This window comes from Dreissena polymorpha, chromosome 13, assembly GCF_020536995.1.
Source record: "Dreissena polymorpha isolate Duluth1 chromosome 13, UMN_Dpol_1.0, whole genome shotgun sequence".
NCBI lineage: Eukaryota > Metazoa > Mollusca > Bivalvia > Myida > Dreissenidae > Dreissena > Dreissena polymorpha.
The window spans coordinates 39,852,607-39,879,202 of NC_068367.1; the positions used below are offsets into that span (position 1 = coordinate 39,852,607).

Here is a 26,596-nt window from a genome sequence, read left to right on the forward strand (position 1 = left end):
TGATTCTTGGTAACTGGAGGATATTTAAGATTGTGATGACATTTTAAGTTAATTACACTGTAACTCCAATATAGTGCGGTCTGTTATAACGCTGTATCCAATATAACGCGGGGGGGTCCTTGGATCCTGTTTTTTCTCCAACCTTCCATTTCTGATTCAAATCCATGTTATGCAACTTCATGTATTATCAGAAAATTCAAAGAAGCCGGCGACCACAGTTTGATTGCTTTATCCGTCCGTTGAAATAATTTTAATCGATTAGAGGTTAAGTGACACTTGACAGCTAATTGGTGTTATTATGTTGTGTAATGTCAATAAAGGTGTGAAAACTCGCGAGTCCGTGTTTATTACATGTATTCTATAACAGAGCGTTTCGGTGCGCTAATTTCAATAAGGCAAGTGCAAGCGGAATAATTATCAAATTAAAATTAAAGTTATTTAAAACGATTACCTGTTTATGTTTTGTATTTATCGTGTATTGTATTTCATTGTATAAACTATGGCTGTGTAAGTGTGTTATCGTTTATTATATGCTACACATCCTTGATAAATAAAAATATCTGTGTGTGTGTTAAATGTTTCAGTACGTATACGAAAAATAAATAAAAAAATCCTGACAATTTATTTACATGCTTACGCAGTGTAATAGTAAACAGAGATGCACTTAAATTTTTGCCAGTTATCAGAAAGTCCACGGAAAGCACGTTTTTTTACATGCTGCGTATGACGCAATAAAACCATTTCTTTGTACATGTATCGTATTGCATTCAATCTAAATTTAAATTCGCTCGTCCAATGAAAGCTGTGTCCCATAATGCACTGTACTAATTTTTCTGAAAAATGGCGTAGGCATATGACTTTGTTTACGAAATTCGTAAACGTATTTCTTATCATAAATGTTTAACATTATTTGTTCGTAAGTGATGTTGTAATTATATTGGATTATCGGATAAATGTGCACATTAGAAAAGCGGTATGTATACTGTTATCGTTCGATTCGGTTTATATGCATGTATTTGCGGATGACAACACAGCATGACAATACACAGGAGTGACAGGACCTAGATATTATAGGCTATTTTATACCTATTTTTATAGCCCCCTTAAATAAATAAGCTCAAAACTTATAACGCTGTCCGTTTATAACACTGTTGCGTGGCTTGGACCCCGTCATCCGCGTTATATTGGAGTTACAGTGTACTAATTATTAACCAAAAGAAAGTCAAAATAAATCAAATTTAACTTAATTTCAGTTGATTGTGAGTTTGCTCTCAACAAGCATTCAGGTGTACATGCAGTATAAAAGCTACTGATAACATTGTCAATATGTACATACCCTAATGGAATTGAATTGCTACACATTTGAAGTAGTCAATAACAGAAAGGATTCTCAAACGTTCACAGACAGACAGCAGGTGAATAATTTATTTTCTTTGCAAAGCTAATTCATGGGTCTGGAAGTGCTTTACCTGGATTTGAGTTTCCTTTTGTGGATCTCAGCATCTTTTTTATCCAAGATAGTCAATACTTCTTGTAACAAGAGTACTGCAAGTTTACTTGTGGTTGAAGTTGCGTGTGAAGCGAGTCTTGTTGATGTTGGTTTTAAGTCTCTATAACGCTCAAAATCAACGAAAATTTCATTAAGTATTTCGTAAAATAAAGTTAATACCTTAACAACCAGTGTTCCTTGTAGCAATAGCCAAAATTTCAACGATATATGTGGTATGATTACATAGATTTTTGTAGATACAAAATGCTCGTTTTTATTTATTTGTGGCCACAATTAATTCCCGCGAATATATCTTTTCATACGACACACGAACACCATGTTAGTGTTCATGTGTCGTATGAATAGATATGCAAAACAATAATAAAAACGAGCATTTTGTATCTCCAAACATCTATTTTACCAGACCACATCTGGCGTTGAGATTTCGGCAATTGCAATAAGGAACACTGATTTTTAATTGGGTAAGTTTATTTTACGAACAATTGTACGAAATTTTCGTTGATTTTAAGTAGTAATGTTACTTTAACCCTTTCAGTGCTGGAACCGAATTTTGAAGGCCTTTGCGATTAGTTTGGATCCTGATGAGACGCCACAGAATGTGACGTCTCATCAGGATCTAAACTGTTTGCTATTCTGATAGTATTCTTTGAAAAAAATCGAAGAAAATGCTAATTTTAGAAATTCAGCAGACAACATTTTAGCAGACGACAAATTTCCCAGCATGCAAAGAGTTAAAATGTGAAATGTTGATGTGAATATACCCTTCAATCAATTGTTGAAAGTTTTACAAAAGTTTTGATTTTGGGGTTGAACAATATTTTTAACCAGGTTTTCCGAAGGAAAAAACTGGTAATTAGATTGGCGAATGCGGGCGGGCTGGCTGGTGGGCTGGCTGGCGGGCGGGCGGGCGGAACAAGCTTGTCCGGGCCATATTTGTCGTTCATTGTGAGATTTTAAAATCATTTGGCACATTTGTTAACCATCATTAGACGGTGTGTCGAGCGAAAAAATTACGTCAATATCTCCAAGGTCAAGGTCACACTTTGAGTTCAAAGGTAAAAAATAGCCATAAATGAGCTTGTCTGGGCTATAACTATGTCATTCATTATGAGATTTTAAAATCATTTGGCACATTTGTTCACCATCATGGGACGGTGTGTCGCACGAAAGAATCACGTCAATATCTCCAATGTCAAGGTCGCCACGACTAAAAATAGATTTATTTTAAAACAAACTTACAAAGGGGGTTAATTTTGTTTGTTCATTTCAAAAGTTCAGTTTGAGTTGTCTCCCTTTATCAGATTTTTTTTCACAATGAAAACCTGGTTTTGTGACAATTTTGTCCCTTGTTATGTTTTTTTTTAATAAATGGTACACACTGTTAGTTAAATACATATCTAAGTGATAAAGGTTAAAAGATTTGTATGTGTCATACTAGTATTTACAAATTGCATCACACATTGAAAACTTTCAGATAAGTTAGATCTATTTTATCTGATCACATTTTAACCAATGCTTTATAAGCTGTGACATGAAAACATGAATAATATGACACATGTAGCCAGAGTAGCTTCATATCAGTCTATGCAATGCACAGTCTGGTCAAGAGTCACGTAAGGTTTCATGGTGTCATTGTGTCTTGTTCTGAGAAAACTGGGCTTAATGCTTGTGCGCAAAGTGCCATCCCAGATTAGCCTGTGCAGTCCGCACAGGCTAATCAGGGACGACACTTTCCGCTTAAACTTGATTTTCGGCTAGAAGGGACTTCCTTCAAACTAAAAACACCATAAAAGCGGAAAGTGTCGTCCCTGATTAGCCTGTGCGAACTGCACAGGCTAATCTGGGACGACACTTTACCCAAATGAATTAAGCCCAGTTTTCTCAGAACAAGACACCATTACTGGACAGGGTAGCTTCAGACCAGACTACATGAATTTGCAGGCTTGTCCAAAGCTACCCTAGCCGCATATGGCATAAGACCCATTTTCAAATGAAGTCACAACTCTCAAAACATTCCACACTTCTATTTACTGCCACAATAGTTAAGAAGCAATCATTGGCTGTATGTTTTCTAGATGGATTTTCATTTGGAATGTAACATTATGTTGTATCTAGATAATTGTGATATTATACATTATTTAATATATACATTTGTTTATTAACAAAAACAAAACTTAATTTGAAAAACATTGTTTATTCTATTCTGTAAATGGTGTTCTTATTTCTCAAAGCAGTATCAACATCACATGTTGTTGCTTTTGCCAGCATTATTGTCTTACACAACATGTATTTTTATATTGCATTGGACAGTGAGTTTGTACCTTATACCGGTATTATTGAGAATACCATATGGAAACTTTTGTTTGAGGTTTTTATTAGTTTTTTTTATGTGGAATATACATTTTTGTTCATAAATACATGTAAAACAATAGCCTACAGTATTTGATAGGTTCAGGTGTGTATAAAATGTCATTTTTCACATGTAAGTATTATTTATGCATTTGTTGCAGTTCTAGAACCTTACAGTTCAGCAATAAATTAAGATTAGCATGGTGTTATTTGCGAAATACCCAAAATGTAATGCCCATAATAATAAAACAATATTCAGTGTCAATAACCAAACAATTATGGTCTATAAAAAAAACTACTTTTGGCAGTGTCTCATAAAAATGAAGCCTTACCATTAAGCAGTGTTCACTATCTCCATGTTCATGATGAAATCATTTTGCCATGTTCATGACAAAACTGATATCAGTGTTGATGAACAAATCAGTATCGCTGTTCATAAAAAATTCTTATGTAGTGTTCATGACAAAATCAATACATGTAAAGTTCATGATAAAACCCTCATGCACTGTTCAATATGCATCTTTCATAATGTTCATGAGCAAACCATTGCACTGGTACATTTGTTAATAATTATGGGATGTTCATAAGCACGCATGCTGTAACCTCCATTTGTGTTCATGACCAAACCAATAACATTTGCATGGAATAATCTTGACCAGTTTTCATGATCAAATCAGTATAATCATTCATTACCAATGTTCATGACATAATCATTATTCAGTGTTCATGACTTGCCCATAATCCATGCTATAACCTTATCATCACTGCTTATTAACCTGGTTCTTGTCTGGATATAGATCTTGGTTCTTGATTGAACCATTATTTGGGTTCTATATTGATCCATTATCTGGATAACTGACTGAGCCATGACCTAGGTTCTTCATTGAACCATTATTAGTTTTTTGTACTGAACCTTGAATTTATTGTCATTATCCTGTGTTCAAGATCAAACAGTTACCCACGTAGCTAGATGTATTTTGAGCTCATTTACCTGTGTTTTATTGTATAATATTTTGGCAATAGTGCATTCTAACCTTGTCTTAATTTCTTGTTTTCAATGTAAGAATTAGTAAGACTAGATAATTAAATATTTGTATTTAATAAAATACCCAAGTTTTTTAATGTAAGTGATCGGAATAGTAAAGACGAATCTGGTTGATTATTAAGATATTAGAATTGGTTGAATATTAAGATATAAGAATGCAAGCCCTCATGTCATATGTCAGATTTTGAAGGGAGAGTCTGGCTTTTAGGCTGTCTGTGTCCCACTGTCCAGATATGACACGATTGCCCCCCCCCCCACCATTTATGAAAAAAACTATGTTGGTTCTATAGGTATACGTATACTTAAGTATACAAAATTCTGTTTGCAAATTCTGTTTTGCATAAACTTATCATCCTAAATCCCTTCATTGCCTCATCAATGTATAAAATTTCCCAGCGGGACAGTCACACTCTGAGATAATGCTCCGATTTAAACTTGACAAATTATTGAGTCTATAGTGATAGTTTTGTACTCTTAAACACTGGGGGCTGACAAGGTCAAAGCGTAGTCCGTTTCGCTACGAAGTCGGGTATATGTTTTACTACGAAAACATTGTGTACATTCACATGACATCGAAGAACGGATTAGTGGAAATTTGCGTTTAAAACAGGTAAGATTATGCTTTTGTAATAACAAAACTCTGAATTTAAGCATATTGACATTTCATAGGTCTGTTTCATCAAATTATGTTTCAACATGTGTCTGGTTTATGTGTTAAACATTAAATATACCACTGATTTATCAAACCGAAGTCAAGTTTCACTTTAAAAAATGCAATTAAGCTTTAAAACTATGTTTAATTGACACCAGTTTACAGTTTCCATATTGATGTATGTATCGTTAAGCCACTGGTGTGTTTAGAAATGTGTAGGGTGACCAAGTTATCAGAAATAAAGGCTAAATAGTATTATTATGTATGATCATGTCTCTGACAGTATACGTATATGCCTCGCTACGACAACGCTTTAGCGTGTATGCATTTCTCACAGAAGACGTATTGGTCATCTCTCGAAGGCAAAATAAAGAAAATGTTTTTTTTTAATACAGAGTCATGGAGTGGCTGGATGTTTCTTTTGAGGAAGAGGTGGTAACAACGACACAACATGATCCGAAGCCCACAGTCACCATGGTAATGCACATTATTATGATATAATTAAATTCACGACTAGGCCAAAGGAAACGATCAAAATCGAGAATCCATATATAAGACGACAGTTGAGATTCGAGAACCTAGTGTCGTCGGTCTCAATAAAAATTACGCATCTCCACCTTGTAACATTCCTTTATACGTTCTTTTAGATAGAGACCGACGATATGTTTTTAGCATACGGTATTCTTTATCAAATAACATTCGATGCTCGTTATGTCCAACTCGCTTATCTACAAACACTGCTTATGTCAATGTTAATCCCCAACTTCCATCCTTCTTTATCTCATACGGATTTTGATTTTTCATTGTATATATAAAAGCAATTTTCTTGAAAATCGGTTCTTGCCAACTAATTTTTAGAAGAATTTCATGTTCGTATACATGATTTTACATGTAAAATCAACACCTGTAACAGCCGTAAGGTGTGGAAAGTAGGACCCCAATGGCACAAATCTGCAATTTCCTTATCAATGCATTGTTGTTAAGGTGTGGCAGTGGGTTTCTGTCACAGGTTATTGTTCATTACGTAGATGACGGCTGGTAAATTTACCTCGTGTTACAATGCTGTAAAGGTCCAGTCTCACTATGATGCCGGCGGAGCCCTGTGCGTGATCAGGCATCTACTGGGATGAACCGGGGACAACCGGGGCTCCACCGTGAAAATATTAAAATGTCTAATACCTCCGGGATGAACTGGGAGTCACGGGGAAGAACCTAAACGACCGGCGTGGCACTGGGAACAACCTAGACTGCACCGGGAACAACCATGACAGCATCGTAGCTCTAATGGGGCCCAAATAGACCCTTGCAGAGCTACGGGGAGCCTGGTGAATGCCGACAGAGTGCCGGAATAGCTACGGTACATAAGTAAACCGGCGCTCTGACAGTGCAGTCCCGATTGATCCCGATGCAGTCCCCGTTGATCCCATGCAGTGCCAAGCTGGTTGTTCCTGGTCCTTACTGGTGACTCCCGGTTCATCTCGGTGGTATTAAACATTTTAATACTTTCCCGGTGGTGCCCCGGTTGTCCCCAGTTAAAATGGGGCGTTGCTGCACCTCTGCCGGGGTCTTATGCAGGTATATAGTGACGGTATACCAGTGCTCTGCCGGAACGCTGCCGGCTTTCACCGGGGCATTACCTGCGACAATCGGGGTTCTGCCGGGGCTTCACTGGGATAAACCAGTCCGGGGTTGACCAGGACTCTGCCGGGCTGTTGACCAGCTTCAACCGGGGCGGCAGCGGCAAATAATGTGACCGCGTTAATTTTTTTATAAGAATCATCCTGGTTCTGGCTGATCGACCTGCGTTAGCAAATAGGGATGGACCGAGGCTCTACCGGCAATAGTGAGACTTGGGCTTTACTTTCGGTTTTCCTTTTTCTGTTTTCGTCTGCGGGTACGTCCAACTCCAGATATCTGCAATTTTTTTCGGCGTAAGCTGTATTAAGCCAGCTTTTCACCCTGACTTGAACTTTGTAAGTGTCCAATAATACTCAAATAAAATTTCCCGCAGCTAGGTACGAATGAATACACTTCATTTATTCCATTGGCTGATTTGAGTATAACACCAGAACATTGGAAACATATCCGCGTCTTTGTAACACTGTTTTACTGCATGAAACAATTTTATCTCTAATTAAAAGGCTCAATAGATAGAACAGTTTTACAATCAATTTTCGACATAAATACAGTTTGTGCGTTCACCTTTTATTTTCAGAGAATTACCAGCGCAAAAGCGTTTATACTAAAGGCTATGTTGTCATATTTAGTACTTACTTGCACTGCATTTCAACCCGCGAGGTTCGGGTCAATGCGCGGCCATTTGTGAAAGTCAGAGTTTATATACAGTTCATCACCGGAGTTCGCAGAAGGGGTTGCGATCATTGTGTTACACCGGTCTTACTGACAATAACGTAGTGACTGTAATGCATTGCATTCCAATCCGCAAGGTATCAAGGTCAGTTTGCGGTCAGTTGCAGAAATCTTTATATAAACGCCGTCTTGTAAACTTTGTGCACTTGAAGTCTGTTTTGATCAGAAAGATACTAAATAAAGATATTCGGCGATATTATTGTGGTATGTCAATCATCGATTTTTGATATGGTTTCAACATTTGCATGATAAGGACCAATTTTTATAAAATTAATTAGAAATATTTATCCATTTAGACCAGTTTATTAAGCATGAGCACAATAATTCGCTATACTATAATTATGCAATTAAATAAGATTCGAGTATTGCCGGCTGACCTATATGCACTCGTTTATTTTCATGTTTCTTGTGTTTTTCTATTCTGTAAATATAGATATCTGAGTAATAATATCACATAAAGCAAAATAAGCCACGAAATCTGGCGCAACACCCCGTAATTGATTTGCTAATGATGTAGCTAAGAACTGCGCACAAAAAAGGCATCCGCTACTTTTTATCTCATAGAGATAACTTTTGATCGTTCATAAACATCGACCACAATCAACGCCGTATATCTTTTTTAAAGATATTTCTTGTTTTATTTCCTTACAACTTCTAGATAATTAGAGTCGACTGTAAATCAAAATATATTGCATGCGTGCAATTATATAAGCATCATACTTGTAAAATTTAAGATTCCAGAAGAAGTCATTTGCTGTCTTTGCCAAATAGGATCCACATTCACAGCATTTGCATGATGCGACTTTAAAAGTGGAGTTAAATCATATAGTGCAGAATTTCTTGTTTTGTTACAATGTTTCCCTACTCCTTTCAATGAAGGGTCGTTTAAATTTAATATTAACACCTTCGCGCCTGTTACAATTTCAACATACTGTTTTAATCAGTTAAATTATATTGCATATAGCAATTTGAATGTGAAGTTTTATATATCATTAGACCATGAAAGCCAGTGACAACTGACGAATTTTCTCATTATGAGTAATTTTACCTTTGTCACTATATTTTTATACATTGCGTATTACAGCGTATACATATTTACATTTTTCAGGAAATTAACAACAACACTGTGTCGCCACTGCCAACAAAAGACCAAAGCAGACGGAGATACACGTGCGGCGAATGCCCTTACATGTCATTATCGAGAGTGAATATGTATAGACATAAGACATGATTGTGTTCATTCACAGAAAAAAAAGACATGTCCTACATGTTTCAAGAAATTTTCCCAAACCTATGACCTTTTGCAACGCCAGAAGAGTGGTCACCAGTATACAAAGCTGATGTGTGAAATTTGCCCAAAAACCTTTAATAATAGGTTTTCTTTGTGACGACACCGTTTTTTGCAGCATACTGGACAAAGCCAGTATGTGTGTAGGCTGTGCGGGATAAGTTTTTTTGACAAAAACAGTTTTAATGGGCATATCAACAATCATTCAAATACAAAGCCGTATGCCTGAAAAGGATACAGAAACTTTGTTGAGTAACCTATACATTATATTTGTACTTCGTAGCACAACTAATACATGCTCTGTGAGAAACCTATACATAAAGCGACTTGTAATTTTCTTCGAAACAAAGCATTTGAATAATTAAAATACATGTTCGTAAGCTGTTTTGTACTTTAAAATGTGTAATGTACAATGAATCAAAGTAACATGTAGTTTTCTTTAATTTAAGTTACCGTAATTGGCTATTTTAACATAATAAACACCTTATGCATTGCTTCAAATAAAAATATTTCGATTTTAGCTCAAAATAAATGTAAAGGTTGCAACTACGCATATTTGTTATTAGTTTGTTATTGAAAATAAGTACCTACCATTACTGTATGAGTATGATAACTTGAGAAAAATATCAATTTCACAAAATAAATAAGACTCCTTTGACAGTGAGTGGGAACAGTTTAACACTATGTTCCCACAACTAAGAATTTAAGTTTGATGATTGTTGTAGTTTAAAGCACTGTTTACAAATACTATTTAAAGTGTACCGCTATTCAAATAAAATGTAGGATGTATATATTATATACTATAATTATATGCAACTATTATTGCTTCTCTGTGCCTTTCTCATATGTTATTACAATGTACACATTCTTTTTTGTCTTTTCACACTGTATGATGTTGTTTGTTTTTCTTATTACATGTATATACTTTGTGATATATAATATATGTACCTATTTTTGCTTTTCTATGTTTTTTTCATCCAATAATTATAACAGTGAACACATTCTTGGTTGATCTTTCAAACTGGAAGATGTTTTTTTTTCTCTTTATGTACTTTGTACATGTTTTTCTTTCTTTCCAACACACAACTTCATATGCTAGTAATTGTAAAGTTTACAAGAGACTTCACTAACTTATATGTTTTTGTCTGTTGTTGACAACTACTTTACATAACATAAGATACGAGTTATGTTTTGTTTGTTGGTGACTACTACTTTACATAACATAAGATACGAGTTGGTATTGTATTATATGCATGTTCTTTTTGTTGTGTCGTATTGCAAATCATTATTGTTACAATTTATATTGTATATGTACTTGTTTGCAATTGGAAATAAAATGTGTTGGAAAAAAAAAAAAGATTACTGTATGATCCAATCTCTAATCCATAAATACCAGAAAAGATGAAACTCGCCTGATTAAGAAGTGTATGTTCACAATGTTTTCGTAGTAAAACATATACCCAACTTCGTAGCGAAACGGACTACGCTTTGACCTCGTCAGCCCCCAGTGTTAAATACTTCACAGGATTTATATTAAATGCTGCTCTGTTTGTGCATCATACTTCATTTGTAGACGTAGATTAGTGACACACCTGCATTTCACTGTGTTCTTGTAGGGGAGTTAGCTCATAAGATCTGAGGAATTCAGTAAAAACACTGCACAATGTATGCAGGGGATCCAGGGTGAGTAACTCTGTATGTGACTGGATACTAACCTCTTCCACACTTATCTCCCTTGAATTTGATTTTTTTATTTGCACACTCTAAAGCTGTGTAATGTGTGTTTAGTTAGTTTGTTTATTGAACTATTATAAATATCGATGTAGCATTTCACAACCAGGCAATTTTCATATAAAGTCAACATACTTTTATCAAAGATTGTTTATGATTTTTTCATTCCATGTGGGATTAAATATATTGTTATCTTCAGCATTTGGCTCTTTAAAAACAACTTTAGTATAATAAAGATTCCCCAAGCTGTTTCAAGATAATTGGGTAGTATCTGGGCTTTCTTTCCAGTCCTTGTACTTTTTTTTTATGTCTGTTGAATACTAACTCTATTACTTGTTAACTGATCAATATTGAATCAATAGACATTGTCCATGTAACCACCAGCTCTTTTTCATTGTTTAAATGTATTGCTTTTACTTACATGTACGCATTTGCTTACACATTCTAGATTTTGAAATAATTGATTTGATATACTGTTCCTACCTTAATTTTTTATCAAGTTTTTATTTTTTCCTCATTTGAACCAATCAGACTATAATTCAGATTTCAAGTATCAAATTAAGTAACATGATTATTGTTTAGTTAAAAAAGTTGTTCTTACTAGCTCATGAGCATAAAATACCTATAATATATTTATCCCACAATACAATTTACAACTTTTTTCACGGAGCCTTCCCATATGCACCTGCTTCCTTTATATAACCACCTGCAAACTGAAAATGGCTTTAATTTATCCATTTTTGCACTAGTATTTCTCACTCTCTTTTATAGATCTGTACCATCACTCAATATAGCTTCAATGAACGATTTGTTGTGATGTAGGAAAAAGTTGTTGTATCTGTAGCTAAATATGATGTTTGTGAGTCAACATGCATTATATTTCAACCAGTCATAGTTTTATTAATGATACTTTAATTTATTTATTCATAATTATGATACAAGTAATAAATTACCTACAATTTTAATGATAAAAATCAGAACAGTAGTAGTTTCCTTAACCATTTTCATGATGGGAAATTTGTCGTCTGCTAAAATGTCGTCTGCTGATTTTCTAAAATTAGCATTTTCTTTGATTTTTTTCAAAGAATACTATAAAAATAGCAAACAGTTTGGATCCTGGTGAGACGCCACGTTCTGTGGCGTCTCATCTGGATCCAAACTGTTTGCAAAGGCCTTCAAAATTCGATTCCTGACTGAAAGAGTTAAATGGTCATGTTATTGCTGTATGCAGATTGTATGCCCCAAAACTGAATTGTTATTTTCCACATCCCAGTTGGCAATTTTCAGTTTTTTATGTCTTAGCATTTTTAATCCACTTATGCCTAGTGGACTCTCCCATCCTTCTAAATTGGATCAATTTATTTCCAAAATTAGGGATGTTTAGTATATTTATTTCTATATTTAGAATATTTCTTACAGCAATTCCTTTAAACAAACAGCGCAGATCTAAATGAGACGCTGCATCATGCCATGTCGCATCTGGATCTACCCTGCTTGCCAAGACCTTTTTTCTAGACGCTAGGCATAAATGGGTTAATACAAATTTCTGCTGAAGTGTTAATTTCATGGAATATCATGAGTTCTATTTGCAAAGCTCTCATATTTCCAGCAATGAATTGGTAGCTTGAAAATGTTTGTGTTTGAACTTAAATCATTGGGTACTTATAGTGCAATAGCTTTATTGATCCGTTATAACCAATCAGTTTCCATTTTTAGACAGTTGACAAAGCATATCCGGTTCCAAATTAGTGTTGAAATTGCCTATTGTTTGACAGGGATTTCTGCAAATCTTTTAAACCTTAATATATTTCCTTTTGTGATCACTTTTTGTCCGTTTTTTGTTGTGTGTTCCGTCATCAACATTTACTTGGTGAACACTCTTAAGGCTACATTTTTTGCCTAATCTTCATAAAACTTGGTCGCAACATTATTCCCAATTATTTCTTGGTCAAGTTTGAATCTGGGTCTTATTGGGTCAAAAACTAGGTCAATAAGTCAAAAGTAAAAGAAAGGTTGTGAACACTTTAGAGGCCACATTTATTGCTCAATTTGTGAAACTTGGTCACAATATTGTCTAATGCTATCTCAACTGAGTTCAAAACTGGGTCAGGGTGTATAAAAATCTAGGTACATAAAGCTAGATAAAATAGAACAAAAAGCATGTCAACAATCTAGAGGTCACTTTTTTTACCTAAATCTTCAGGGAACTTGGTCAAAACATCTGTTCCAATCATGCATTGGCCATGTTTGAAACTAGATCACTTGGGTTCAGAAACTAAGGTCACAAGGCTAAATTGAAGAAAACAGCTTGTTAATACTTTAGAGAATACATTGTCTTAACTCCATGAAAGTTGGTCAGAATAGTTGTCCCAATTTATATATTAGGTCACATGGTCAGTACAACTTCAACTTAAAAGATTGTGAACACTCTTGAAGACAGATTATTTTCCCAATCATCACGAAACATGCTCAGAATATTAGTTGTCATGATATAATAATAATTGTTGATTGAAAAATCACAAAAGCTGGGAGCCTAGGTGAGTGACTTAGAACCTTTTGCTCTCTTGTTGAATTTCTTGTCATATTGAATTTCTACAGTTCCGAGAAATTTTGACTGACAAGATGGTCAGATGTTTTAGTTCCCATTAAAGTTCAAATGATCACCTACATATTTAGGGTTATATTCTGATATTTTCACGGGTTGGTTGTTATTGCCCAGACAATATGTTTGATTAAAAACGCAGCCCAGTATACAGAGAATGTAACAGTTAATGTAATGCAAAGAAGATGGTACAAGAAACTTTTTTTCAAATATTATCATGGTAAAAGTTTTATTTAAAGGATTAATGTAATAGAAAAATATTGTATGATTTTGTTTCTTCATTCAATCGAAATTAAGGAAGTGTTCCTGTTAAAATATAATAATATTTAATTTTATTTTTTTTAAGTGCATTGCAGGTTAATGCATAGTAAAACAAAGATTTACACAATTAATAAATGCATACATTTTTGGTTTTAAATGAAAGCCTGGCAATATGATTCCGTATAATTTCAAACATAGTTTAAGCAGCATATAAACTGCTATGACTTTGTAACAAATGTAACATCAGCTCAACCTGTTTTTGTGTTCTAAAAATTTACCCTCAATAGTTTTTCTCTCAATATTAGTCTCCTCAATCAATTCTGCTCATTTATTTATGCTAAGCAATGATACACAACCATTAAATCAAACTACAATCTCATCGTTACTTGCCGTTTTATTTAAGCTTTCATGAATTTATAATAGATATAAATCTATAAATCGTCACTTTTGTTGGTTTTACATGTATACAAACCAGTCAATAAATGATCAATATATAGCAGCCTAGTTTGAAAATTTCCCAATACCAAACTTTCATTATGCAGTTATCAAGTCTCATTACATTGCATTCATTAGTGTAAATTAGTGAATTCATTCTAGTATTCCCTAACACCAATCACGGGTCACCACCCTGTGCATTACTTTCAAGAACCAGCAACATAATTATGTTGTTACTCAATAAATCAGCCTGCACTGTTTAATACAGTTATGTAGACACAAAATCTTTAGCAGGAATGTTTATGCAACTAGTTCACTCCAGTTCATTGTTACAAAAGATCAATACCAATAAACCACATGATAGGGCCAGTTCATATCATGCTTTTTGAACGCTCTGTACAATGAAGTTTTCTATTTATATAAGTGGAGGTTCGATCTACCATGTTTACAAAATATTGGTGACAAATCTCAGGACATGTGGAAATACCAGGGTGGCAGCCATTTTGTGAATTGTTTTCTGTAGAGACACTTCCTGTTTGTAAAATGTGGATTTTTTTTTTAAATATGATTGCGGATTTACTATAAAGTAAGAAAAGGATTTTTTATGTAAATATAAATTGTCCATTATGGAGCCTAGTTACAAGATTAAACAGTGGAGTCATCACATGAGGTGAGATGTTTATGGCAGCTTTCCTCATTATCTAGTGCTTTACATCAGATATTATGAAAGGAAAAGTAATATTGTTTCCTTGGTAACCAGTTTTAAGTGAGGACTGGTTTAACTGTTCCCAGATGATACTCTGTGATCGATAAATAAAAGTATACAGTCCAAAGAGATTGTTAAATTTCTAGTATTTCATTAAGACATTATCATATTTTTAGAATTTCAAGTTGTTATCATATTTTGTCTTGTATCAATGTTTTTTTCTCGTCTAAGCACTAAGCTGATTGTCATCCATTGAGAACCTGTGATGTCCATCGTCCGTCTGTGTGTATGTGTGTCAGTTTCAGTTAACTTTTTCTTCCAAAGGCATCTCAACCACTGGTCAGAATTTGACGAAAAATCACTGGAACATTCATTGGGAGTCTATTAATTTTTTTCAATGGTTTCAGCTCATTAATTAGATCGGTCTGTGGGCAAAAAAGGAGATTTAAACTTTGAAAACTAAAAAAATCTCCTCTGAAATCGCATGACCCAGAGGTTTTATATAAAATGAAAAGCATTGAATAGCGGCCCTCTACAAACTATGTTTTAGTTATGCCCTTGTGGTAAAAACTGGGCTCACTTCAACAGTCACCAGTTGTACATTTACATAGACTTATGTAAAGAATACCTGTTAAAATCTTCTGGTCTGAAACCGTTAAATCCATAGCACTCATATAAGGCATGTGGTATATATAAGAGATTCTCTACAAAGTTTGTACAAATATGCCCCTGGGATTAAAAGCTGCCTCACCCCACGGGTCTCCAGTTTTACATTAGCCTATGAAGGGAATACCTTTAAAAATCTTGTTTCAAACTGCATAGCCCAAGATTGTTATGTCCCCCACCACTATAGTGGGGGACATATTGTTTTTTGCCCTGTCTGTTGGTTGGTTGGTTTGTGTGTTTGTTTGTTTGCTCTAACTTTAACAATTTGCCATAACTTTTGCAATATTAAAGATAGCAACTTCATATTTGGCATGCATGTGTATCTCATGGAGCTGCACATTTTGAGTGGTAAAAGGTCAAGGTCATCCTTCAAGGTCAGAGGTCAAATATATGTGGCCAAAATCGCTCATTTTATGAGTTCTTTTGCAATATTGAAGATAGCAACTTCATATTCAGCATGCATGTGTATCTCATGGAGCTGCACATTTTGAGTGGTGAAAGGTCAAGGTCATCCTTCAAGGTCAAATATATGGGTCAGAATTGCTCATGTAATGTCACTTCTGCAATATTGAAGCTAGCAATTATATATTTTACATGCATGTATCTCATGGAGCTGCACATTTTGAGTGGTGAAGGGTCAAGGTCATCCTTCAATGTCAAACGTCATATACGGGGACATAGTGTTTCACAAACACCTCTTGTTAATTTTAATATGGATGTTCAGAGATGTTAACATTTAAACATTTATGTATTAAATATTTATTTTATATGTGGAAAAAATATATGCTTTTCTATGGTTTGTTTTCATTCTAATAGGGGTTCACTTAGAATTACATTGGAATAATTTTTGAGTCATGACATCAAAATAATTATGTTGATTAACACATTTTGGGTGGGGCCTAAGTGACCATCTGGTTCTTTTACTGTATACATAATTTTAGGACCCACAATAAAGGTGTTATAGTGAGTGGGGCTCGATTAATTATGGAGAATGTTCACTGATATTTTTCAATGCTTGAAAAAGTGAATTGATATTTAAAATCACAGAGATTTCCGCATTAAAAACAGGAAACTATGAAATCAAAATTTATAAATAAGTGTGAGTTCAACAAAGCGCCTTGGAAATAATATGTTCTAATGCATGGGTACTGATGTGATGTATTTACTGATGTGATGTATTTACTGAAAAACAACATTAAATTTGACATTATTTTTGAAATAGCAACATTATTTGATTGCAGCTTGCTCCATAATTTGTATGATCACATTTGGAAAGAACTTCAAACACTCTTCAGATTTTAATAATTCACATATTTTTAGCTCTACAAACAATTGATGCTATAATAAAATTCTCTGAGGTATTCACTATGTTCTGCTTTGGGTAGTTACCCCACTGGGAACAATAAGCTTGAGCTAAGTTAACTTGAAAATCAATCAATACTACTTTTAAAGTAGAATATGCGTAATTTGTCGTGCAAGCTAATTCATGGTATGCCTTATTGAAGTGTCCCTGTTCTGATTATTAAAGATAATCAGGACACTGAAAGTTCTTTGTTGACAGCAAATCAATATTCAGTCATTTCTGTAACCCATAGCTGTGATTGTAAATTTTCTCTGAAAACAAATATGCATATGAACGCGATTGTTTTCTTACAAACTTGGTCTGACTGGTTGATTATGAAAATATTTGCAACACAACAGTTTTCTATACTTGCATGATGCTGTTATACAACAGAAAACTTCATACAGCAAGTCTATTACCAGTAGTTGGTTGGAGTGCAGTTTCAGGCTCAATAAAGACTATTTTTGTAGTTCTGTGATTCTGAAGTTGTCCTGATGTTACATGTGGGATTTCAAATGGACCAGAAAAGTAATTACATCATGTTTTAATGTGGTAGTAGTCCTATTGTGTTTGTCATTAGTTGTTATTACCCCTAGTTGCAATAATCCAACTCCCAGTTATTGACCCTCCGGGTCCTGGGAGTTGCAACTGGTTTCGCGATTTACCATAGCAAAATCACCGCCTGAAATCCGAGCGGACATTTATTGGTAAAATTAGCAACATAAACTATTTTCTGGCATGAATAAACACAAATAGATCGTCAATATATCTATAATGAGCAAATTAAGATATCTTACATGATATGGTGTGCTCGCAGAAGAAAGATTTTAAACAAAGTTTCAAACACGTCAATCGTAAATGTAAATGTCAACTTGTTTGCATATGGAACAGTTTTTATTAACCAAAAGAAAAATTAAAGGAACGCACGCGGTGTGTTTACAACAACATGTACCAATAAACGGTTTACCTATGCTTTTCTCCGAACATACAATTTATGTTTTTAAGAAAGGTTATTTTCAAATATTAAATATTTGTTTTAAATGGACAGAAATTTTATATATAATTTGTTCAAATTTTACTTAATACTTATGTTAATTGTATATGAATAGCGGTCAGATCTGCCGTAAGGGAATTATAATACAACATCTACAGCAGCAACATGTATTAGCTCTAAAGCATACAATTGCTTTAAGCCATATACAAAATAGAAAATAACAAAAGTATAATGCATGGATTATACGAATTGTGATTTCCCCAGGCGATTTTAGCCCAGCGGTCTAAAATGCGAGCTTGAAATTCTCACAAGCGCTTGCTGTCTGCTTTCGGCCAATGTTCAATCAAAACACGCTCTTATCAGCGGTTTGTGCATAAGGGGCTTAGATAACATGTATGAGCGATTTACGGGTCGTTCATGGGGATCAATTATGGTGTTTGTCCCTAATAATGGCCGATAAGGATCTATTATTACCGGTACATGTGGAGTAAGAGCAATTAAAGATATGCTCAAATTGTTTGTTTGTTCTATTTTAATAGTTTAAACCTATTTATTGTAGCTCGATTGCATCGAAAGCCGTAGGCTTATATAAACGCTCTTGAGTCCGTTTCCTGGGACTAGAACCAGTACTTGGTGTCTTTTGGGGGAGATCGAAGGAACGCTCACAGTGGGGTTTTAACCCGTGACTTCCCGATCTCTAGGTGGACACCATATCCACTACGCCACAGTGATCTTTTAAATATTTTAATTTTTTACGACTATTGCAGAAAATAAAAAGTATAAAAAACTTGCTTCAAAAACAAACCGTAACTGATGTGTGTTGCGGTTGTGCGTAATTTAAGTTATAAATACAATTAATTGGAATCAAACGTCTTATTTGATTGCTCTCGACCATTTACAGTAACATTACTACTCAAAATCATAGAACATTTCATACAAATGTTCGTAAAATAAACTTAACCAATTAAAAATCAGTGTTCTTTATGGCATTTGCCGAAAGTTCAACGCCAGATGTGGACTGGTAAAATAGATGTTTGTAGATACAAAATGCTCGTTTTCATTATTGTTTTGCATATCTATTCATACGACACATGTACACTAAAATGGTGTTCAAGTGTCGTATGAATAGATATATTCGCGGGAATTAATTGTGGCCACAAATAAATAAACACGAGCATTTTGTATCAGTTCTACAAAAATCTATGTAATCATATCACATCTAGCGTTGAAATTTTGGATATTGCTTTAAGGAACACTGATTGTTAAGGTGTTAACTTTATTTTACGAAAAACTTAACGAAATTTTCGTTGATTTTGAGCTTTATAGAGACTTTAAAATGTGTTCAAATTATTTTCTTAACGCCGACTATAGCTTAACAGTACCAATATTTAATATATTCAGATCCAATAGATATATAGTTTCTTTCATATTAACGAAATTCGCTATATACCTGCAACACATTTTTCTTTAGTCTTTGTGCATGACAGAATACAATCTAATAAACGACCAGTAGTTGGAAGCAAGATTTTCCATGGGTCACAGAAAGTTTTTCAATATTATTTTTGCTTTCTGTTTATTTTGGTTGTTATTTAATATTATAATATATGACTTAAATGAAATTAACTGAGGACAAATACATAAATATTAAAAGAAATGTTGTGATTTGGTAGCTCCAAAGTAGTGTGGATTTTGATTTATAACATTTAGAAAGTATATAAAGAATTCGACACCAACCGCCTGTCGCAGTGCCTGACCAAATTCCTGGGGAAATGCCAGTATATATATATTATTCGCTTGTTATTCTTGTTTGTTTATCATAACATTTTAATTGCACAGCAACTGGAACAACGCTGACAAAGATCACACTCACATACAAAACAATTCTTTAAAACGCAACCTTCCCTAAGGCATAACACACTTTCACCCATCTCTTTAGTCAACAAAGTCTTTACTACAGACAGCCTTAAGCACTCAACACTCTTAAACGTCTATCTCAGTCAACTGTCTCCCACTAACGAACGATCATACGGATAGACAACGGCAAGGGACGGGTTCTATATGCTTTTATTTTAATATGTATTTCAATATTTACACACATTATCAAAGCTTTACAATATGTACACTAGGAGACATACATCTATACACTGTTATTTTAATATTTATTTCATAATCACACACAGTATCAAGCTTTACAATATGTACATAAGTAGACATACATCTATATACGTTTATACTAATATTTATTTCATTCCGTTAATTAATTAAGTACTAAATTGTATAGCATGAAAAAATAAAATATTTATTAAGTATTCCATACTACAGCCTTATCTCTAGGCAACCCCTTTCAGTAATAGCTTTATCTACCCCTCGATAATCAGTACCCTCATCAGCTCTGAAATGGCCTATTGCCTTATCAAAGACATTCGCACGTGTTAACCCCTTTGTCAATGCACCGCAGAGTACATAACAGGGCGGTAGACTTGCTAAGCATGTAAGAACACCCGACACTACATCCAGATTTTTTCCGGATTTTCAGTTCAATTAGCATACAGCGCAATAACTGTTTATACAATGCCGTATCTAAAAGCACGGACTCTGCCACTAATCCGATCGCAGCGAGAATACAGTAATAAGAATGTGTCATAATTCAAACTACACTGTTATGCGGCGCAATACAATTTCAATTGCTACCACAAGACATCGTCAGATACTACAGTTAAAACAATTTGTGCAGTGTAACCTTTTCTTTTGCTTTGTTCAAATCGACAATTCACAACTTCCGCCATGAACGATTTGTTATCAAGTTTATGTTTTGAGCATTTCTCAACAAAATACACGCACATTGATGTCGATTGCAACAGGTATTGTGTTTGTAACAATGTATTAGGTTGATTTAACTCGATTTTATGTACATATGTGAGACATTATTTTTTTACATTGAATTTAATTTTAACAAGAAGAACTATGAGCTGTACGTATGTACTCATAAAAGCTCAGAGCATTCAAGAAGAACTATTATTACCCCGCAAAAAAAATGAGGGGGTGTTTATATTGAAATCACCCTTTTTGTTGATTGGTTGGTGTGGAAGTTCAGGACATTATTTTTGTGTGTATAACACTATTTGTCGTATTTGTTGACGAGTTTTATTAGAATCAACTTAGGCAATTGCTTCAACCAATCAACATGAAGCTTGTATTCTTTGTTTGTGATCAATTGAAAGTAGCTGAACAAGACATTGTTTTGATTATATTTACTAATAAGTACATATGGCACCTTAAAATGAGTCATCGTGGGGGTATTGGTTTTCGTCATTGACTGTTCTAGTTTTCATTCTGTTTTGTGCTTACGTAAATAGCATAATAATCTCAGTTTGATGTTGCCATCTGTCTACAGCTTAAGAATGTTTTTATTCAAAAATCGATTAATTTTTTGGGGGGAATTGAATCCGCGCTTTTTAAGCCAAAAAGGCTTTATCTGTTTTTCACATAAATTTGAAAATTCATTTGCTAAATGTTTCTTGCTTATTACATAACAATTAAGGAGTAATTTTGGATGTAGTTTTGTGTTATAAACATGTATGAATTCTATCTGGTTGTAACGAAATTACTGCTTAACATATTCACACATATTGATGTTTTATGTCCAGGTTTTATCTGTTATAATAATGGAAATATGATTTTTTAAATTGTCATTCATTCATAAAATATAGCATTCTAGCACAAACATATTTGACATCAATTTTGGGTCATATAACATTTATAGGACACAGTTTGAGAAAGAATTGTGTATTGTCAGGCAGAAATTATCTCAATTGCTTTCTTTTGTTCAAATAAATCAAATGACAATATCTTTGGTCAATAGGATTATCTTTTTATGATGGTATTCAAAAGGTCCATGTAAACAATTCGAAATATTAAGGTCAATGTGTATTTGCAGAACTATTTATTGTCGATAATGCATTTGGTAGTCATTTGTCATATTTACAGAGAGGCTTTATTGCAAAATTATGAATATTTTAACAGATGCATTAGACAGCAGTTATAAATATCTGTGTTTTGAGTTCTATATCGCATCATTTTTTTCAGAAATTGGTTAAAACGAAATTTGAAACCAGAATTTTGTGTTTATTTATTCCCATTATGTGTTCCCATTTGTTTTGCCTTTAAAATCAAAACATAATTCAATTTATTTGAAATTGATTATCTATGGATTAAAAAGCAGTAAACATGTATTTGACCTTTTTAGCTCAACTGAGCAAAATATTTTCATGGTGACTGCCTTTTGTTTAGTCTGTCATCAACATTTACCTTTTGAACACTAGAGGCCACATTTATTGACCAATCTTCAAGAAACTTGGTCGGAAGATTAATATCTCATTGTACCTCAGTCAATTTTCAAGTTGATCATGTGGGGTCAAAAACTAAGTAAGTAAAATTAAGGAAAAATCTTCTGAACACCATTAGGCCACCATATTTTTCCAATCTTCATATATTTTGGTCAGAGCATTTGTCATAACGATATTGGTTCAGTTGGCTTATGTGGGTTCTTTGTCTTGCTCTCACTCAGGACTGTCTCTGTGCACAAAGGTAGCCCGTGAGTGCAGGTCATTCAGACTGTCGTACAGCTTTCCTTGAATTGTTATCTCCACAGCCCTGAGAAATGGCGCCAGAGACCATTGAGTAGTGGCAGGAATGCAGAAATTGTCAGTTGACAGTGGCACTGGTATGACTGGCATGTGGGGTCAAAAACTTGATCACTAGCTCAAATTAAACGAGAGCGCCGATGGCGTTAAAAGCATAGGTGCAAGATACAGGGAAGAATGGCGTCACGTGGTATAATGTAGTTCGATATCGCCATCCGCGAATTTCTCAAATCAATAATTTCAAACAATTACCGACTATTTAAATAGATAATCTTTCCATTTACATCAGTGTTTGAAACGCTTATGAAAAATAATTACCCAAGCCTTTCAAAATTTAAGCACGGACAGATCTGTATCAAACTATTCTTTTCACAAATGAAAATAGACGCTACCCTATTCGTCTGCGTCAAGAATTTGTCGTAAAACTTGTGGTAAGCGTTAGATGCAGACGTGCACAACAGATTGAGTTCTGAATACAGATTTCTGAATGCAGATTTTTATAGAAACTCCTCACAGCAGTTACTTCCCTTGCTTCGCCCGGTCAGTAACTTCTAGTATAAGGGAGGCCACTGCGTAGGAGATTAAGATTTATAGTGCAAATAGAATTGTTTTACGAACGAAATTTGTTTTAGGTTATAAGAAGATTTTTTGACATAAAACGGTCTTAGAAAAATTCACTAAAAACGGTGTCAGCAATATTCTTGGAAGAAAACGTTAGAAAAACGTTTCCAAATTTTTTTTGTAAGAATGACCATATACTAAATTAAATAGATATTTCGTCTGATTTTTGATCAGGTAAGGCTTCATAATGGGCAACCGATCGATGTGGATTTTCGAAATGTGGTATATACCATAAACATAGGTGCGTAAACGCACCTATGCTAAAAATAGCTTGTAAACACTCTAAAGGCAACATTAATAGCCCAATCTGTGTAAAACCTGGTCAGAACCTTTGTCCCTATAATATCTTTGCAGAAGAAACTGGATCATGTGGGATCAAAAACTAGTTCACACTGTCAAATTAAAGAAAAATCTTTAACGACATTTATTGCCTTTCATAATGAAATTTTTTGTGATAACATTTGCCTCAATGATATCTTGGATGAATTTAAAACTGGTTCATGCGCTGTCAAAAACTAGGTCACTAGGACTCTGGTTAAAGCAAAAGCTTGCAAACACCAAAAGTCTCATTTGATTGCACAATCTTCTTGAAACTTGCTCACATCATTATAATTTGTTCTTATGATTTCTCTGATGAGTGAGCCATATTTCTTTTCCATTAAAAGCATCGCTGCCATAAGGTGGGGAAGTTTTCCTTTATATGCGGATATAATGAAACAATTTGAACACTTACACTCTAGATGTCACATTTTTTGCTCACTCATAATAAACTTTCCAGAGCATAAATAATTTGTTTTTATGGTACTATAGTTACGAAAATGATTGTGGTTTGTTCAAATACATGGCTGCCAGGTTTTGTTGAATGTTTCCTGATAAATATTTTGTGCAACTCGTAACCACTACAAGTACCTGCTCAGAGTAGTTTAGTTCCTGGAAGTCTCCGGTGAGCGCATTGTGGCCTTTGGCCATCTGGTTACTAATTTTTGACACATTTACAAAAACTTGTCTGACTTAGTCATAAATGTTCATTTTTTAGGAAAAATAAATTGATTTTTTTTCACAGAATTATAATCCCTTTGAGTCCATAATGTAATTGACATGTACTGTATTTAATTGAATATGATGGCATTCTCTTCTGATTTACAATTGCATGTCTCGATGTCTTTACCCTCGCAAATCTCATATTGTCATTAACTATTCGACCTTAAAGATGTAAAGTGTATGTTTGGGAAAATTTAATGATTTTTTGAAGTTCATAGCTATTCAGTCATGAGACAATGGGACAAAATGTAACTTTAGACTTACATAAGCCCAACATGTTATTGCCATCACATCTGGGACTCATTGCCTGATGCCAACATTTTGTTTTTCATCACATATTTGACTCATGTCTGCTTCCATCATTTGCATGTCACAACTTATTGGCCTCACATAGGCAAAATTTATGGACATTTTACCATGATCTTTTCCTACCCCTTAACCCATTAATGCCTAGCGTCTAGAAAAAAAGCCTTGGCAAACAGCATAGACCATGATGAGACGCCGCATCAGGGTCTTCACTGTTTGCTTTAAGGAATTTCTTTAAGAAATATTCTAAATATATAAATAAATATACTAGACATCCCTAATTTATGAAATAAATTGATTCAATTTTGAAGGATGGGAGAGTCCATTAGGCATAAATGGGTTAAGCTGAGCAGACCAATCAAGTTTGTGCAAAATTCTGTCATATAGTGTGCGTCCATCTTATGAATGTCACAACTTTTGTGTATAAATTATGGACATTTTAGAATGTCTCTTTCCCACCCGTCTGTCAGATTGTGCAAGTTTGAAGTCTACTTACGGTTTTTGTCATACAGTGCCTTAACTATGTATTACTTGTTTTCTTTGGTTGCTAGGCTTTGTCACATATGGTTGATACCCAGATAACATGTAAGATCATGTCCAATACATTTTGATTGATTTTAACTCATGTTCTTTCTTTATCTAACATGTGTTAATCACATTTGGAGTAAACAAACTGGCCTGAGACAAGAAATCTTTAACAGTTGGAAAGACAATGATTAAGGAAGTATTAAATTTATCTGTTAGTTTTATATTGTTAGTTAGAAAGGATTAAAAAGGACTGTCTGTTAGATTATAATGGGCTAATAAGTGTATGATTTATTACTTACAAGCGTATGAGTTGTAAATAGTCCTCTGCAAAAATAAAATCAATAACCCTTTCTCACTCAGATGCAAACACAGGTGGTTAGCGTGTGGCTATGATATTAATTAGTGAAAACATCATTTTGAATGATAAATAATCATATTATAACGAAAAATTAACTTTTCTGAAAAAAAATATTTCACTATCAAATATATATATAACAAGGTATGCAACTCAAAATCAGCCCAAAACGGGGTGCATCGCTTTGAACAGCCATATCTTCATCAATTTTGCAGCGATTTTCACGATCTCGGTCTTATTCAACGCAGAAATGAATTTCCTTTCTGGAAATGTATATGTCTTGCAATATTTTTACAAATGCTGGGTCAACTTTTAAGAAATAACACGATACACAACACACATGACCCAGTTGACAGTGATCATGCTGTCTTTAAGACTGAAATCTTCACGGAGTAAAGGGCAACTTCCCTACAAAGTTCATGTAGTTCGATACCATAATTCAATAAAACGTATGAAAAAACATTATTACCGTTCTTGTCGTTACATTCTGCATCAAGACTAACTGTCCAGCGCCGTTTGAAACCTTTGTTTACATACATTTCAACTAACTGACATTTTAAACATACGAGTGATTTCATTGGTCCAATGCGGAGGTGTGTCTTTACAACTGGAGATTTCATTCATAAAGAATACATGATCACTGTCAACTGGGTCATGTGTGTTGTGTATCGTGTTATTTCTTAAAAGTTGACCCAGCATTTGTAAAAATATTGCAAGACATATACATTTCCAGAAAGGAAATTCATTTCTGCGTTGAATAAGACCGAGATCGTGAAAATCGCTGCACAATTGATGAAGATATGGCTGTTCAAAGCGATGCACCCCGTTATGGGGTGATTTTGAGTTGCATACCTTGTTATATATATATTTGATAGTGAAATATTTTTTTTCAGAAAAGTTAATTTTTCGTTATAATATGATTATTTATCATTCAAAATGATGTTTTCACTAATTAATATCATAGCCACACGCTAACCACCTGTGGATGCAAAGTGAAAATGGCTATGTGCAAACAGATTAAAACCAGAACAGCCTGCGAGTAACTTGCTTGGCTGTTTTCGGAAAACCCGAAGTATTTTCATAGCCAGCTCGTCGTGTCGTCCGCTTAAACCTTAACATTGGCTTTAAAATCAAAGTTCTTCCATCCACAA

At 34.2% G+C, this 26,596-nt stretch overlaps 1 protein-coding gene across 14 annotated transcripts in view; it reads left to right on the plus strand.

The window, feature by feature from the left end:
* The window catches only part of LOC127855481 (tubby protein homolog), a 72,836-nt gene that overhangs the window by 14,274 nt on the left and 31,966 nt on the right, over positions 1–26,596 (plus strand). For 5 of the 14 annotated variants that reach the window (XM_052391108.1, XM_052391110.1, XM_052391120.1 and 2 more), the window contains exon 1: positions 14,583–14,913. The exons of 2 other annotated variants lie outside the window; for them this stretch is intronic. In XM_052391108.1, coding sequence (XP_052247068.1) covers positions 14,870–14,913 — 44 coding nt within the window. In that variant the 5' untranslated portion in view covers positions 14,583–14,869. Of the gene's footprint in view, positions 1–1,396; positions 1,416–10,830; positions 10,898–14,578; positions 14,914–26,596 lie in introns of those variants that run through there. 7 more of the 14 variants (XM_052391114.1, XM_052391115.1, XM_052391112.1 and 4 more) reach the window with 5 other exon arrangements.